Source organism: Alosa sapidissima, chromosome 16 (genome assembly GCF_018492685.1).
Source record: "Alosa sapidissima isolate fAloSap1 chromosome 16, fAloSap1.pri, whole genome shotgun sequence".
NCBI lineage: Eukaryota > Metazoa > Chordata > Actinopteri > Clupeiformes > Clupeidae > Alosa > Alosa sapidissima.
This window is the reverse complement of record NC_055972.1, coordinates 19,455,455-19,472,974: the sequence shown is the minus strand read 5'-3', so window position 1 is coordinate 19,472,974 and position 17,520 is coordinate 19,455,455. Positions and strand designations below refer to the sequence as shown.

Here is a 17,520-nt window from a genome sequence, read left to right as displayed (position 1 = left end):
CCATACAAACACCCCCCTCACCCCACTCACACACACAGTTATCAAAACAGTGAGCACAGACACACACACAGACACACACACACAATCAGTGCCAGATCCTCTAACTAATGTTGTGGCAACACACAAAGGATTAATTAAAAGATAGAAGCAAAAGGAGGGGAAATCAAAGGGAAGAGAAATGACTTAGCATCAGTAGAGATTGGGCAAGACCTCCTCAAAGTTGCTATTGGCTCTTGTGGTGTGTGTGTCTGTATGTATGCTGCTAGCATAGGTTAACAAGTGTGTCTGTGTGTCTGAGCAAAGGTGTGTGTGTGTATGTATGTGTGTGTGTGTGTGTGTGTGTCTGTATGTATGCTGCTAGCATAAGTGAACAAGAGTGTCTGCATGTGTCTGAGCAAAGGTGTGTGTGTGTGTGTGTGTGTGTGTGTGTGTGTGTGTGTGTGTGTGTGTGTGTGTGTGTGTGTGTGTGTGTGTGTGTGTGTGTGTGTGTGTGTGTGTGTGAAAGGAGAGGCCAGTTTTCGTTAGTGCCAGTCGATCAGTTCTCCTTCGCTACACTGATTCTTTGGGGTCTGGTTGTGTAAACATTGTTCTTGGTGTGTGTGTATGTGTGTGTGTGTATGTATGTGTGTGTGTGTGTGTGTGTGTGTGTGTGTGTGTGTGTGTGTGTGTGTGTGTGTGTGTGTGTGTGTGTGGACTGTGCAGTGAATCCCGCTCCTGTTCTCTGATGGAGTCCTAATCAAAGGCGGAGCTCTGAACTGGTTGTTTACAGATACAGATCCTTCTGCCCATGAGGCATGTGGGTCATAACAGTGTGTGTCACACAAGGTTAAGCTCTGCCTCTCTGTGTCTCTTAGCCATGTCAATGGGTGTGTATACACATGTGTGTGTGTGGGTGTTTGTGAGTTTGAGAGGGAGAGTATGTGACATATGTGCCGTTTTGAACTGCTCTGCAGGTGTGTGTGTGTGTGGGGGACAACACATACACATACACATACACACACACACACACACACACACACATACACATACATATACATATGTGTGCAAGTGTAGTAATTTATGTGTGTGTTTGTGTCTATGTGTGTGTGAGTGTGAGTGTAAGAGTGAGGGTGTGAGTGTGTGTTTACAGGAGTTATTCTGCTGGAAGTTTCTATATCTCAGAGGGAAATCTGCACACAATGGGGTCATTAATACTAAGCAGACATAAACATCTGCAACCTGTTACTGCTTCTCTCTCTCTCCCTCCCTCTCTCTCTCCCTCCCTCCCTCCCTCCCTCCATCAGTCTTTCGCTTTCTTTTTCTCTCACTCTTCCTCCACCTTATCCTCTCCTCCTAATCCCCCCCTCTCTCTTTCTCTCTCTTTTCCTGGCTCGCTCTCTGTCTCTCCCTCCATCTCTCTCTTCCTGTTTCTCTATCGTAAACACTCTCATATATTTGCATGTGGTTTGCACACATGGCCCAGTGTGCGCTATGAAACGCTTGAGCTTACAGTAATATGCAGCGCTCACAACCCACCCGCCCCTGACTCATCCACCGAGAGAGACAGGGAGAGGGAGAGGGGGGGAGAGAGAGAGAGAGAGAGAGCGAGAGAGAGAGAGAGAGAGAGACTCAGCCTTATTTGAGAGGGGTGGGGGTGAGGGTGGACTTTGGCTTAAATGGACCTGACATATTGTTTACTGCTGGCGTAAACACAAACTAATTGAACATAAGTGTAGTACCAGTCCAACAGAAACAGACACAAAAGCTTTCACCTTTCCTGCCAACTGTGTATAAACAATGACACACACACACACACACACAGCTTGTGGTTCCATCTACTCATAAACAAGCCATCTTATATCTCATATTCTTGAATCTACACACACACCTTCTTGGCGCGCAAACGGTGTGGTGGTTGTTATCTGTCCAAGTCAAAGTGATGCACAGGTCCACACGTAGGCCCCTGATGTCCCAGCATGCACCTCAGTTGTTTACACCAAAAGCCAGCAGGTATCTGCAATTGCCATGACAACAGCACGCCCCGCATCAAAACTCTTCATCTGTAAACACTCTCCATGCTATCTCCCACAGATTCATTTGCACGCGCGCGCGCACACACACACACACACACACACACACACACACCGACCCAAATTCTGTTCACATTTGCATGTTAACAAGCTTGATGACGATAGATTGACGCCTGAGGTCAGGTGAATCATTACATAAAGCCTTATTGAAATTGGACTCAACATCACTATGCAAAGCAAACCTATACTGGAGACAGATAGAGAGCTACAACAACACATCTACCACACACACACACTTTGGGATCCAGAAAGAGAGACAGGGGACAGACAGATTAACCCTTAGAACCCGATTGACGCAAAGTGCGTCAAAAAACATACCCTTTCTTCTCTGTTACATTGCTCCGGAACTGTTTATCGTAGTGAGATGAAACCTTTATTGCATGACAGAGCAGAAGTGGGGCTTTCCAAAGAGACTACACACTTGTCTGTACGATCAAGTATGACAATTAAAAAAAAATCATGAAATTAAATTGCATTATATTTACAGTCTATACTTCTCTGTGTTCACCTGCGCACCCATTTCTCTCGTTTGAATTACTTGTGAATCCGTGATCGCATCGATATGGCAAGCATATCAGATGAAAGAGGGGACATGGGGCTATCCATTGGTACCATGTTTATCGATCCTTCTGGCTTGAAAGAAATGAAAGAGGAGACACAGAGCTATCATTTGATACCAAGTACATCATTCTGGGTTATAAAACAGACGAAGTGACAGCAAAATAATAACTTCATATAGCTGGACTTACCCCACGTTTTTGTCTGTGCTTGTGGCAAAGCATGTTTATAATCCAACGCTAACGTGTGTTTCTCTATGGCAAAGCATGTTCATAATTCGGTTTTGAGATCCTAGCAAATTCCTGCATGGCATCCAATTGAAAGCTCACATTGCTTCCCAATTTGTTCAACAAAGAAACACCTTTTTTGCCTTTACTTTGTTCATGGCAATCCAGTAAAAAGTTGAGAATCATTATGAGTGCATTCACCATACTAACGCAACATCGGGTCAAATCAGGTCAGATCAGTTCCTGTCTCAGATATGGAGCGCAGAAAGGTCATTTTTCATCACTAAATAAAAAATGGCATTTATTTCCGCAAATCACACACCACATATTTCTGTAAATTGCTCAGCCCCAGAGTATCCCTCCAACATGGCAATTATATTGCCCGATTCAGGACAGTCTGCCGTACACACACATGAAATGCATGTAGAGCTATGAGCTTGCTGTGGTGAGATACATGTCGAAATATAAGAATTTTTATAATATGCTTTTTATATTTTAATTCTTTAAAAATCTCAATAAAATCAATGCTAGTACTAATACATGGAATGATGGCAGATCTGGATAGCTTAGACTCTGCTGAAAAAAACTATATATGTGTGTGTGGCACTTACAATGACCAGAATAAATCCTTATGAATAAAGGTAGTGAAAATGCCCTAAAAACAGCTTAGGGTTCTAAGGGTTAAAAGATGGAGAACAACACAGAGACCAAGTAGTAGAGAGAGAGAGAGAGAGTACTGACTGTACCTGCAGTCATGTTAATAAAGCAACCTTAAATTAAATTGAAAGAGAGAGAAGGAGAGAAGGAGGGAGAGAGAGAGAGGAGGGAGAGAGAGAGATAGAGAGAGAGAGAGAGAGAGAGAGAGAGAGAGAGAGAGAGAGAGAGAGAGAGAGAGAGAGAGAAGAAGGCAGGGACAGAGAGAGAGAGAGAGAAAGGCAGGCACAGGCAAACCTGGCTGCCCAAAGAAGACAGGCTGTGCACCAACTGCAACCAAGGTGCCATAGAAACAGAGCTTCATTTTTTGGCTGAATGCTGCCAATGGAAAGAGATACGTGATCAAGAAATGCATCCAAACCTTCAAAACTTTAAGGATCCAAGTTTAAGAATATTATTAGGAGAGGAACAAAAGAGCACAAGAGTCGCAAGATATATAGATGCTTGCCATAAACAAAGGGAGTCACCTCATCAGTGAAGCACACAAAAAAGTCAAACACATACACACACACACACTTACATGCATTCCCATCCACACACACACTGCCGTTGCAGGAATGTGTGATGCATGATGTTTTGTTTTCTGTCTTTACACACTACTATGTACATGTATGCTTGCATGCATGTATGCTGAGAGAAAGAGTGAGGCCACAGTCATAAACAATGTTATGTATGATTGTTATTATTATTAGAATTGTCGCTTAACTTTTATGTCTTACTTAATTTCCAGTTCTGTTAAACATTCATTTATTTATATTTTTGTCTACATGTAATTGAGCTTTGGCAATAATGTTACTGAAACGTTCATGCCAATAAAGCTTTCTTGAAAGAGAGAGAAAAAGGGGGGATGGCTGAGTACACGGAAATTAAAAGGACTGGGAAGTGCTGGAAGCCATGGCCCTATCCCCCCCTCCCCGACACACTACATGCACACACCCCATCCTCCTCATCACACACACATACACACACACACACACACACACACACAACGTCTCTTTGCTGGCAGGACACATCTGCAGGAGACCCTGACACATGGCGACCACAATGGGAAACGCATGCACACACTCAATCAAACACACCCACACAGTTATGACGGGAAGTAGCTCTCAGAGTTTGCTCTTCCCAGCATCTGTGTACTTCCCTGAGACAAACAACACATACATATGCAGATGCACAACCATACACACAAACATACAAACACACATTATAAACAACACATCCATGTCAGGAAGGACAGGCTAAATGACAACGTTCTCAAGGCAGATCTACACCCTCTGCACTCTCTCCTGTCTTTCCTTCCCTCTCCCTATTCCCTTCTTCCTGACCTGTAATTGCTCTGCTCCTCTGTAATTTGCCCCTGACTGACAGATGAGCTGTGCAGCACAGACACATTTCTTTCCTCTGGGCACCTCTCTCTCTCTCTCTCTCTCCTCTATCTGTCTGTCTCTCTCTCTCTCCCCCCCCCCCCCCCCCCTCCCTCTCTCTCTCTCTGAGGTCGAGACCACTTCACACACTCCCGTCGATAACGTGCACATTATCTGTGTTTGTCGTCTCGATGGCAACGCGTCGAGGTTAGGGAGTCGGTGGCCGTCGAGTCGGGGCTGGGCCGTGAACGTCACCGGCGAGGCCAAACTTCACACTCATCCACAAGCACAAGGGCCTGGGAAGGCCAAGCTGTGCCGCGCTGCACTGCGCCATGCGGAACACGGCGCTACACTACAACTATGCAAAACATCAACAAGACGACCGGTGTGGGGAGTGAGACATTCTTTTTTCTTTTTTTTTTTTTAGAAAATCGTATTGTACCCAACTTAAATTGAGATCATATCGAGTTGCCAAAACCGTGAGGTGCAACACATTTGTTTTGTGGAACTGTGAACTTCTGAAGTGCAACACATGACCAGTGCAACACATTGTTATTTGCAGACTGTTGTTTTGTACAGTGGCCGTGTTTGTCAGGTCATGGTTGTTTCTGTGTTGACATGGGGAACAGCTGTGAAGAGCCAACACAGAGATCCTTATAGGAGTATTAAACAGAAGTAAACCAGTACAAATCAACTGGGTCAAATTCAATACAATGGACTGAAATGACGCTGAAGAACAGAGTGAAGTGGTTCTATGAGGTTCCGAGTATTCTGACCTGCAGGAGGGTTCCGTGGATGTGGTTCTGCTGGGTGTGGGGGCCTGGTTGCAGAGGCAGCTGTTCTAGGAGGGTCTGGACGGTAGCAGGGATCTGAGTGATGAGAACGAACGGGACGAGGGCGCGAGCGGCCATCTCTCGTGTGCGGTACACCGCACTGCATCCACATCTGCAGGGTTACAACGTTAAACATGAAAGAAGCAGAAATTTATTAGCGGTCACTGGTTCACTTACCGGCAGGGCAAAGTGGGGGGCGAGTGTAAGTGTGTATGTGTGAGAGTGTGTGTGAGTGTGAGAGTGTGTGTGTGTGTGTGTGTGTGTGTGTGTGTGTGTGTGTGTGTGTGTGTGTGTGTGTGTGTGTGTGTGTGTGTGTGTGTGTGTGTGTGTGTGTGTGTGTGTGTGTGTGTGTGTGTGTGCCTGCGTAAGCATTTAACACTTTAGAATGAGTAAATCAAGTGAAGTGGAGGACATGTATGTGTGTGTGTTTGTGAATGTGAGTATAAGTGGGGGCATATCATTTGAAGCAAATGTGTGTGTGCATCTGTGTATCTGTGTGTGTGTGTGTGTGTGTGAGTGAGACTGTTGACGTCATTTTCGGGCAGCCCTATGTTGAGCTCGCCCATGTTGAGCGGTTTAGAACTGCTAAATCAAAACACAAGGCCTTCCTTGGCTGTGGAAAAAAACACACTCTGGATTCTTCCAGAAGGATGAAGATCCATCCATCAGTCTGAGATGATGGAAAGAGCAAAGATAAATAGAAGATAGATCACCAGCGCCGTGTGTGTGTGTGTGTGTGTGTGTGTGTGTGTGTGTGTGTGTGTGTGTGTGTGTGTGTGTGTGTGTGTTTGTGTTAGCGGGTGGGCTGAGGAGGTGGAATTACCCACAAACCACTGCTCTTACTAACTGGGGTCAACCAGCTGTCACACTGTGACAGGAAGCACCTCGACTCCATTTTAGATCATTAGATCATTGGAAAATGGCCTATAAATACGCAAACTGCATCTGAGATTGAACACTTAACCTGGAGTGACTATGGCAATCTAGTTTACTACACAGACAGACAGAGGGGCAGGGGGAGAGGGAGTTAGGTTTCACTTAGTTTAGGGGATTTTTTAGAAGTGGAAAGAACAATCTTTAAGAAATCTTGTGGACCTTATTTGGGAATCTCATTTTACAGCAGTAAGGACTTTAGAAAGAGACATAGAGAGGGAGAGAGAGAGAGAGATAGAGAGACAGGAGGGGTGGGTGAGTGAGCGATACATTATTTTTAGAAAATCAAAACAGGGGAGCGGGCCTGTCCTCAGAACAGACCCTCAACAACTGCATCTGCACCTGCTGCGTGTGTGAGCGTGTGTGCAACACATGACCATCATATGGTCAGTCTACAACTGATGAAGACAACAGTGCATATTACTCTAGACAGACATGTCCCAAAAGAAACACACACAAATAACCCCCCTTCACACACACACACACACACACACACAAACACGCACCCACGTCTTGTATTACTACCATTATCAAAACATACAACCTCTTCAATCCTTCTCACTGTTTTACTTTTTCAACATCCTCTCAAGTTCAGACACACATACAGTGCACACACACACACAAACCTTTTCCCTCCCAGACACAAACTCTTGGGTCTTCTCCCTTCAGACTGCTGGTCCATGTCCCCCTCCTCCAGTGCCCCTGTCACACACACTTGTACGGACACACCAGGCCCCATATGTTAACCATCAGTGCTAATTTGTGCCATTAAAACTCTTTGGGGAGGAAATGACAGTTTGGAAGGGTGTAATTTTAGAAACAGGGCCGTTCGAGACATCTCCTGGGGGTTACAGCAACACACACACACACACACACACACACACACACACACACAGACTCCCCCTCCAGAACACCACGAGCACCCCCTTCCCACAAATACACAGCCCCCTCCATGTCTGAGTGCACACCTGGGTCCTATTTGGACACGCTGGTTCTGTCTCCAGCACAATGACTTGGCACAGCTCTTACGTGGAACCGATCTGTTCCTGTACACTGGTTCAGAACCCAAGAGGTAGGGAGGAACACAGGGGTTTGGGTCCAAAATGTGGTTCTGCCGACTCTTACTGGGACTCTACTAGGGATCGACCAATTATCGGCCGGGCCGATTATTAGGGCCGATATTTAGCATTTTTATAATAACCGATAAGCCGATACTGAAATGGATAAAGAATGAAACGTGCTACTTTGTCTGTAAAGCGTCTCTCACTCCCTGCATTTGCTACTCTGTGGTTCGAGAGCACTGTCCCGCCCACTACACTGTCTGATTTGTTAGTTAGCACAAATGCAGCCAATCAGGATCGAAGACTGAACACAGAGAAAGATTAGAATTCCTACTGAGGCATACTGGGCTTCAGCTGTACGGAGCTATTTTTCGAAGGTAAGGAAGGTACCTTAAATTGCTGAAGTTGCAATGTGAATCACAATCATCTACACTGAAGTTACAAAAACACCACTTTGTAAGCTATTGTCTCTTTGATCCGGATCAATAAGTAGCCTAAAGCACCCGCCTCCTTCATTTAGCGAATTCCCGATTGATGCACGTTAGTGATAGCCTACCGTTTACTAGTTAGCCTACAAACTCGGGTGCTGCGCGTCGGGAGTTCTTTGCATCCGCCTCGTCCATTAATTGTGAATAACGGGACACCTCGGCGGACGTTATCCCTTAGGCCTACATAGTAGACAAGTCCTAAATTATGCGATAGCGAACGTCAAAAAGTCTAGTTGACTGTCAGAAAAGACTACAGGCACCCAGGGTCAGCCGTAATTTAATCCGACCTGAACTAAATTGCGTCCTGAGCTGGCTATTACGTGCCTTTTAGGCTCACAGAAGTGTACCTTATAGCCTACATACAGTATGGACACAAATTGCATGCTTAAATAGCCTAAGAACTATTTTAAAACTGTTTTGTTAAACTATTCAACCATAACACTTGCCATCACGCATGCACCTCTTCCTCTCCCTATCCCTCTCTCGTGCACTCACACACACGATGGCAAAGCATCCTCTTTGTGACCGGTCCCTTACAAGCACATAGGCCATTGTGTATGCCTATGAAAATAATTGCCATCACTCAGCTCTTGGATTAACATGATACACAGGATTTACACTTGTGATGCAAGTTGATAGACAATTGTGTATCAAAAGAAGAAAGAAAAGTTAGCATAATTAAATGCTTTTGAATACAATTTTTCAGCATATCACCATAGCCTAGGCTACTATCTACCCCCCTTTTTGACAACTGAAATATCGGTTTTACATATCGGTTATCGGCCTCCTGTTTTGGTAATAATTGATATCGGTATCGGACCTGAAAAAACCATATCGGTAGATCCCTAGACTCTACAATGTCTTGGAGGCAGAGACCGCTACCGTGTGTGTGCGTGGCTGTGTGAAAGCGAGTGTGTGGGATTGTGTGGGAAAGCGGAGGAGAAGCAGAAACAGATAGTCCCATGGAAAAGAAGCACTCCCTAATTCACCATCAAATACCCGTCCTAGGGCAGAAAAATGCAAACATATGCCAAGCATAAGGGTTCACTCTGCCTTCCAGCGCGCGCGCACACACACACACACACACACACACACACACACACGACTTGGAAAGAGAGAATGCAAAAGCAAAAAAACACCTTTTCAAACCAGCAGTGGTGGTACACTAGAGCAAGCGATACACATCAGCATCCTAATCACACAAACACAAGTCTGTGGAAGGAGAAAAGAAAGATTGAGATAGAGGAAGGGAAGGAGAATAGGGGAAAGGGAGAGAGGGAAGGGGGGGGGGGGAGAAAAAGGGGAAGGGGGGAGGACGGAGAGATGAAGTGTGGGCCAAGGCAGTCTGAGCCAGGCTAAATTTAACCTCCCCCGCCATGTGGGCTTCATTAGGGCTTTATGTGTGTGCATACCTCCCCTGACAAGAGACAGCCCCACTCCCCCTGCCGCGCCGCTGCAGTTAACCCTCAAGGAGCCTAGTTCCCCCATCTGCGCTAGTAAAGCTAATCTCCAACCTAGCTCCCCCATCTGCGCTAGTAAAGGTAATCGCCAACCTAGCTCCCCCATTTGCGCTAGTCTCCAACGCTTCACATCACAAGCAGTACTATCATCTTTTAGGGTAAAGAAGCACTAGCCCTCAAGAACCACACCTCAACCTACCCTTCTTGCTAATCTCAACGGTTTTAGAGCAGAATGAATGCTAGCTAATGCTAACTCATTGGCGCTAGCGCTCAACAAGCTTCCCATCTTCGCTAGCTAGTCTCCACTGTCAAGCCTAGCCCATTAAATAAGGCCTAAACTGAAGATAAGAGGTTGTAAAAGACTACCCTTTTAAAACTTTAAGGTAGTTTACATAGCACTAATCAGTTTGTAGCAGATGATAGAATTTGAATCTAAAGTTTACAGAGAAAAACGCCAGAGTAAAATGGAGGAGGTGATGATGCTTTTCCATATGACAATATTTTCCTTTTTACTGGCTTTTGTAGAGACAAAATTGAACTTTTGAATTGAACATGAAGGATACCATTATCATAATGACCAAACAACAGTTTGGACAGGAACTGCAGATGAAACCTAAGTTGTATGACTAACTCATAGCACATGTACATGGCTTATTTAAACATAACTTTGTGAATAAAACAAACAAACATCATTCGGCAGTTAGCTTGCTTCCTGTTAAGTTTGTAGGCACAGATTTGCAGAAGAACCTATAACTATTGGACAGTCTGTATAGCCACACGCTAACAAGGCACTGACCCTACAACCGACAAGCATGCTAGCTAGTTTAACCACACGTTAACAAGCCTTCTACATCACGGCACACACTGTCCCCTTCCACTGGCAAGTATTTCCACAGACTTTCCACTGAAACCTCAGGGACCCCCAGAGCGATTCGTCACCCGTCCGACACACCGTCCAACACAGGACCGCCACCAGCGCGCGTCAAGAAAATCTGCTGACACAAGCGAGTTTGGGAACTAAAGCAAAGTTTCCATTCATTGGTCCTCTGTGCGTAACAAACCACTGGCCACCATCTCCACAACCCTAGCACGGATGATTCATAAGAAACAGAAGTTTGATTTGTTGAAGACGTCACAGCCGGGGCCACACCATGCTAGTCACGCAAAACTTTTTCTTTTGATTTCTCCATGGGGTGCTAGCAAGTTAACATTCAGCACTATGCTAATGGTTTTAACGCATCAAATAGGAAACTTCTTGTGATTGGTGTGTCAACAAGTTGAGCATAATACAGCATAATATATAATACTGCAGTCTTCCCATGAATACATACATGGTCGCCAGCATGGGACCTTGCAAGTGAGCTTAATATGAAGTTTGGCCAGTTTGGCCTCTAGCCTGTTACCAATTCCCTTGACAGTGTTTATGTTGGTGAACAGCCATGCCTCCTGTATGACTTCCAAATCTCCATGTTTTATGCTAGCTGGCTCACCGACGAACCATCACAATTTCAGTGGCTGACACATCACGACTGCTAGCCACAACTCTCACGCAGGTTCAGCAGCTGGTTGATGCCTCCGACTCACAGGTCAGTCTGTGTCCGACCACAGTGCTTTGCTAGCCAGCCGCTACGCCGGGCACACTGGGGGCCTCTGCATCTGGTACGGGGAGTTCTGAGTGGCTGGTGCCAGGCCGGAGACTTGGGCAGGACAGTGGAAAACCAAAGCGTGTGGAGAGGTGCCCAGCAGGGTCTGCCAATGGGCCAGCGGGCAGGCAGCGCAATCTATCCATCTCCGAGCAGCGCCAATCCCTGTGGCCTGGCATGACCTAAGTTAATGGAAATGTGTCCATTGATCATGTAAATCCGATTTATACTGGGGGACTAATACTCGTACACAGACACACCAGCATGCACACAAGCAATAATGCTCACACACACACACACACACTAAAATGAAAAACTATGTAACCTTTAGAAAGAAAGTCAGGCTGACGCTCCTTTGTACACTGTGTGCTTGTGCTGAGTTTGGTGTTTTGGTGTGATTGTGTGACAGCATACTTGTGAGGGGGCTTCATGCACTGCCAGAAGTCGGGCTTTCTCTGGGAGTATTCTTCTGATCTTCTCAAAAACATCAGCCTCAATGAATGCATCCCCCCCTTTCCTCCTCTCTCAGTGTCTTAATTCAGCGCTTATCTGCATTCCAGAAGACTGGCCTTGGCTGGCTAACCCCTACACACACACACACACACACACACACAACATTTGATTCTACTGACCGTCCAACCTCAGCCTCCCCTGTCCCAGCCATCCTGTGTGCAGTCATGAGCGCACATACATTTATACAGCAGGCAGATCAACAGACACACAGAGCTTTCTCTCTGCTATGTCCAGGTCAAAGGCACAAAAGATTACTGTGTATCCTTCTCTGTGTGCTACAGGGGTAAGATAACACCAAAACTAATGACCATTGTCAACACACACACTTCCTCCCAGAGTCAAAGCACCACAAAACTGAGACACATTTCCAACTCTTAGAGTAATACACACACATACACACACACACACACACACACACACACACAGTGTGCTATAGGGAGCTGGACAGATAAGAGGATAAGAGGTCAAAGATAAATGCCAAGGTAAGGTCACTCCATCTAGCATCTCAAGCCCACTTCATCTCAAACCGCACGGTGAAGCCCAAATAATGTCGTCATTCTGGATGTGTCTAGGAGAGGTTTCCCACCTACTCCTCTAGTGCATTAACTGCTGGCATCAGGGCCTACTCTCTCAATCACGTGTTTACCTTTAAAATAGATTAAAAAAAGGTTTGTGCAGCTTTGTGTGTACTTTTCAAATTCATCGCCCTTTTTCACAACTGTCAAATGTTCCCATCCGTAGTGTAAGATATTTGTCTTTTGAGAGTCATTGTCTTTCTTCTCTTTTTTCTCTCTGTGTGTGTGTGTGTGTGTGTGTGTGTGTGTGTGTGTGTGTGTGTGTGTGTGTGTGTGTGTGTGTGTGTGTACAGGAGAGTATTTTTCCCAGAGCATGAAGTGGAACAGACCGTGCCGCAGGAGGCCAGTTCTCCCAAAAGCAGAAAAGAGAACGGAGTGTTCTAGAGAGAGCTGCTGCAGGCTACACCTGCCATGAGAGCAAGCTGCATACTAGAACGCATCCCTGGCAGCGAGGTGTCCGTTTGTGTTTGAGTGTGTGTGTGTGTGTGTTTCTTGCTATGTGTGAGAAATTTCCATGCAACACACCTAGACTATATTAGTGAATAATGACACTTCATTCACTTCAAAAATAGGAAATGTACATGCAAATTCAATGCATCCGTGTTCATGGTTCATATTCACCGTATCCATCCCTCTCCTTGAGATTGGGACACTCTTTCTCAACCCCCCTCCCCACCCAACCACACACACACACACACACACACACAAAGGCCTTGGGGCTGGTATGACGGTAAGAGCAGTTGTCTTGGGAATGTGTTACAATATCCCCAAAAATATGTTCTCTTCTCTGCTGTTGTGAACATGTGGACAGACCTCGGCGACGGCAGGTCTACTGTTCAGATGGAAATGTGCGTGGGTTGGTGCCCAGGCCGCGGCACGCAGGATTCACCCATGACGCTGATCAAATGTCTGTGTGTTTAATGTGTGAATGCTTTGTCCGTGTGTGTGACTAAGATCGTAAGAGAGATTGTGAGTGTGTGTGTGTGTGTGTGTGTGAGTGTGTGTGTGAGTGTGTGTGTGTGAGAGAGTGAGTGAGAGAGTGTGTGTGTGTGTGTGTAGTGTGCGTGTAGTGTGTGAGTGAGTGTGTGTGTGTGTGAGTGTGTGTGTGTGTGTGTGTGTGTGTGAGTGTGTGTGTGTGTGTGAGAGAGTGTGTGTGTGTGTGTGAGAGAGTGTGTGTGTGTGTGTAGTGTGTGTGTGTGTGTGAGAGAGTGTGTGTGTAGTGTGCGTGTAGTGTGTGTGTGTGTGTGTGTAGTGTGTGTGTGTGTGAGTGTGTGTGAGAGAGTGTGTGTGTGTGTGTGTGTGTGTGTGTGTGTGTGTGTGTGTGTGTGTGTGTGTGTGTGTGAGAGAGTGTGTGTGTGTGTGTGAGAGAGTGTGTGTGTGTGTGTAGTGTGTGTGTGTGTGTGAGAGAGTGTGTGTGTAGTGTGCGTGTAGTGTGTGTGTGTGTGTGTGTAGTGTGTGTGTGTGTGTGTGAGTGTGTGTGAGAGAGTGTGTGTGTGTGTAGTGTGTGTGTGTGTGTGTGTGTGTGTGTGTGTACCTGATGATGAAGGGCATGAATGCGGCGAGCCCCAGGGGAGTGGCAGAGCCGTCCATGGGGGAGGGGTAGAGACGCCCCAATACCAGCAGCAGCAGGAAGAGACTGGGGTGCAGCTTCACCTGCCCAGAGTCACTGAGACACACACACACACACACACACACACACACACAGGGAAAGAGTGAGGGGGAACACATAGCATCAGTACACACACACACACACACACACACACAGCAGTAATCCTCCTCAGAGAGGGCTGATTTCCTTTCTCCGATTTGTTTAGACTCTGCCCCTCCTGTTCCACCCCCCGCCGCACAACTCCTCCAGGGGGCCCAGCAGGTCAGATCACGTCCACCCTCAAGGTTACGGTCAACTGAACTGTGCTATAAGTGAGGGGAGTGGACAGAGAATGGGAATGCATGAAGCCAATGCAACAGTGGCCACTACACAAGGAGTTGTATAGCTTCAGATAGAAATAGGGTTTTACAAACGCACTGTTCTGCAGGAGAGAGAGACACAGAGAGAGAGCAGGGAGATGAAGAGAGAGAGACACAGAGAGAGAGAGAGCAGGGAGGTAAAGAGAGAGAGAGAGAGAGACACAGAGAGAGAGAAGAAAGCAACAGAAATAAATCTGTATGAGGGATAGAGAGTTAAACTAGAGAGATGTATCAGTGATTGAATAAACATGGACACATCTGGAGTGACTCTTGGAGAAGGCATGTAGGATGTATGTGTGTGTGTGTGTGTGTGTGTGTGTGTGTGTGTGTGTGTGTGTGTGTGTGTGTGTGTGTGTGTGTGTGAGACCTTACAAACTTCTATTTTCAACCAAATGATTAAATACATTGAGCAGCACTGCTGGGAAATATTACAAACCAGATGGAGCAGTACATCAGGAGAAAGCATGCATCTCTCTCTCTCTCTCTCTCTCTCTCTCTCTCACACACACACACACACACACAAACCCACTGAAGAAACTTTTCAACCAAGTTAACAACCTTTGGCATTGTGACGCTGATGGCAGCTCCTCACCCACAAATTCCCTCCACACATACACACACCATGAGGACCTGCCAAGCAGTACATTCGGGTGCCCTTGAATCAGTCCTCATCTTTGATTCATCTTCATAGAGAGAGAACCTCTGCACACTTTAGTGTGTGTGTGTGTGTGTGTGTGTGTATATATATGTGTGTCCGCGCATATGTGCACACATTGTGTTAGGGTGTTCAAACACTCCATTTCCCTCCTAAAGGATGTGCACTGGTACACCATGGCAACGGGGAGCCGAGGGAAACGCCATCGGCAGTGAGCGTCGAGATGTGCAATCTGTTCAGCATCTGATTTCAGTCAGGCACGGCAAAGGGCAGCCCTGCGCGTGATGTCATCAAGGCACCAAGGAGACGACAGAGGAATTACTAACACATGAGGGGATGGGATAGGATAGTATGTGTGTGCATGTGTGTGTGGGCGTATGTGACAGAGAGAGAGAGATGAATGGTGTGACTGAGAGTGACATATGAAAGAGGTAAAGAGAGGTACAGAGTGAGAAGGGGATGAAAAAGAGAGAGAGAGAGAGATACAGAGAGAGAGAGAGAGAGAGAGAGAGAGAGAGAGAGAGAGAGAGAGAGAGAGAGAGACAGCCGGATTTAAAGGATAATTCCGGTGTGATATTGACCTAAAGTGTATTGAAACATGATACCGAGTGTGAACGTATGTCTCATAGCCCATCTCGACTTGTCCCCTGCACTCCAAAATCTGGCGCTAGTTAGCCGATGCTACCAACAACTTTTTCAGTAGTGGTGCTTCGGCATCGGGCTAGCCATGCAAATAAATCACTGTTTTACACCCATTTACGAGGCTCAATGTATCTCCACACTTCATTGGTAGACTTCCTAGGGCCCTGACATTTAAAACGAGACATTGAGAACTTTGAAAAAGCACTGGTAGTTTACTTACAAGACGATTTATACAGACAGTATCTTCACGAAGTTTAACGTTTGCAGCCATCTTGAATTTAGTCACGATAAGTCGAGCAACGAGTAAGAATGAACAGGTATGATAAGGGATCAGATTCCAAAAATAATTCAGTGGAAATGCATGGATTCCAGTTTCTTCCAGTAGCAGCAACTGGAATCCATGCATTTCCACTGAATTATTTTTGGAATCTGATCCCTTATCATAGCTGTTCATTCTTACTCGTTGCTCGACTTATCGTGACTAAATTCAAGATGGCTGCAAACGCTAAACTTCGTGAAGATACTGTCTGTATAAATCGTCTTGTAAGTAAACTACCAGTGCTTTTTCAAAGTTCTCAATGTCTCGTTTTAAATGTCAGGGCCCTCGGAAGTCTACCAATGAAGTGTGGAGATACATTGAGCCTCGTAAATGGGTGTAAAACAGTGATTTATTTGCATGGCTAGCCCGATGCCGAAGCACCACTATTGAAAAAGATGTTGGTAGCATCGGCTAACTAGCGCCAGATTTTGGAGTGCAGGGGACAAGTCGAGATGGGCTATGAGACATACGTTCACACTCGGTATCATGTTTCAATACACTTTAGGTCAATATCACACCGGAATTCTCCTTTAAGCTGATGGAGAACGAGAGGAAATCTGACCCTGAAGGGAGGATAGAGAGAGACACAGGGGACTGGGGGAGAAGAGAAAGGGGATGAGAGCAGAGAGAAATGAGAAGAGATGGATGAAGGGAGGGATAGAGAGAGGGAGAGGGGAAAGAGAAGTGATGAGTGAGAATGTGGTGGAAAAATTAACGAGGGAAAGAAGAGATGAAGAAGACAGATGAGTAGGTGGAGAGAGAGAGAGACCACAGAGAGAATGAGAGAAAGCATGCTGAGAAAGAGAGTGGGAAGGAGCGTGAGAGGGAGAGAAAGAACAGCATAAAAGACACAGAGAAATAGAACACTACCACACAGCACAGGAGAGAGAGAGAGAGAGAGAGAGAGAGAGAGAGAGAGAGAGAGAGAGAAATAATCCGAAGGAGTGCCGTTGGACTCCAGCACAGCTCAGCTCAGCTCAAGGAAGGGAAGGGGAGAGAATCAGTGTTCCAGAACTTTCTTCCCCTTCGCCATCTCTCTCCCCTCGGCCCGGGGCTCAATTTACGAGGCATCTGCGAAGGCTATTACAAATGTTTATCAAATAGCTCCGGCAGTGCCAGGACACTTTCTCATCAGTTGGGGCTGAGGACGGCTGTGTTTTATGGGGGATTACTCATCCGGCCCCATCCACCCTCATTAGGGCCAGCCAGCCACCCTCCCCCCCCCCCCCCCCCCCACCCCACCTCTCCCAGAGACCCACGCTGGCCATGAGAGCAGCAATTTTTACAGAGCTGCGCACATCAAACGTCCGCCCAATGGTCAAAATAGCTTTATAATGCTACATATTTGTTACAGGAGGCCATGTGGAGGCTCACAAGCAGACACAAACACACACACACAGCGACACACACACACACACACACACTTTCTCTGCACCTGAGCCATAGTAAGCCATCCAGAGAGTTGTAAAGCTATTAAAAGACTTTAAACCCTCGATCA

At 46.2% G+C, this 17,520-nt stretch overlaps 1 protein-coding gene across 4 annotated transcripts in view; it reads right to left on the bottom strand.

The window, feature by feature from the left end:
* thada (THADA armadillo repeat containing) overlaps positions 1–17,520 on the bottom strand; it is a 92,630-nt gene that overhangs the window by 38,267 nt on the left and 36,843 nt on the right. For all 4 annotated transcript variants that reach the window (XM_042065733.1, XM_042065732.1, XM_042065734.1 and 1 more), the window contains 2 exons: positions 13,973–14,104; positions 5,709–5,877 (listed from right to left, as the gene is read on the bottom strand). In XM_042065733.1, coding sequence (XP_041921667.1) covers positions 5,709–5,877; positions 13,973–14,104 — 301 coding nt within the window. The remainder of the gene's footprint in view (positions 1–5,708; positions 5,878–13,972; positions 14,105–17,520) is intronic.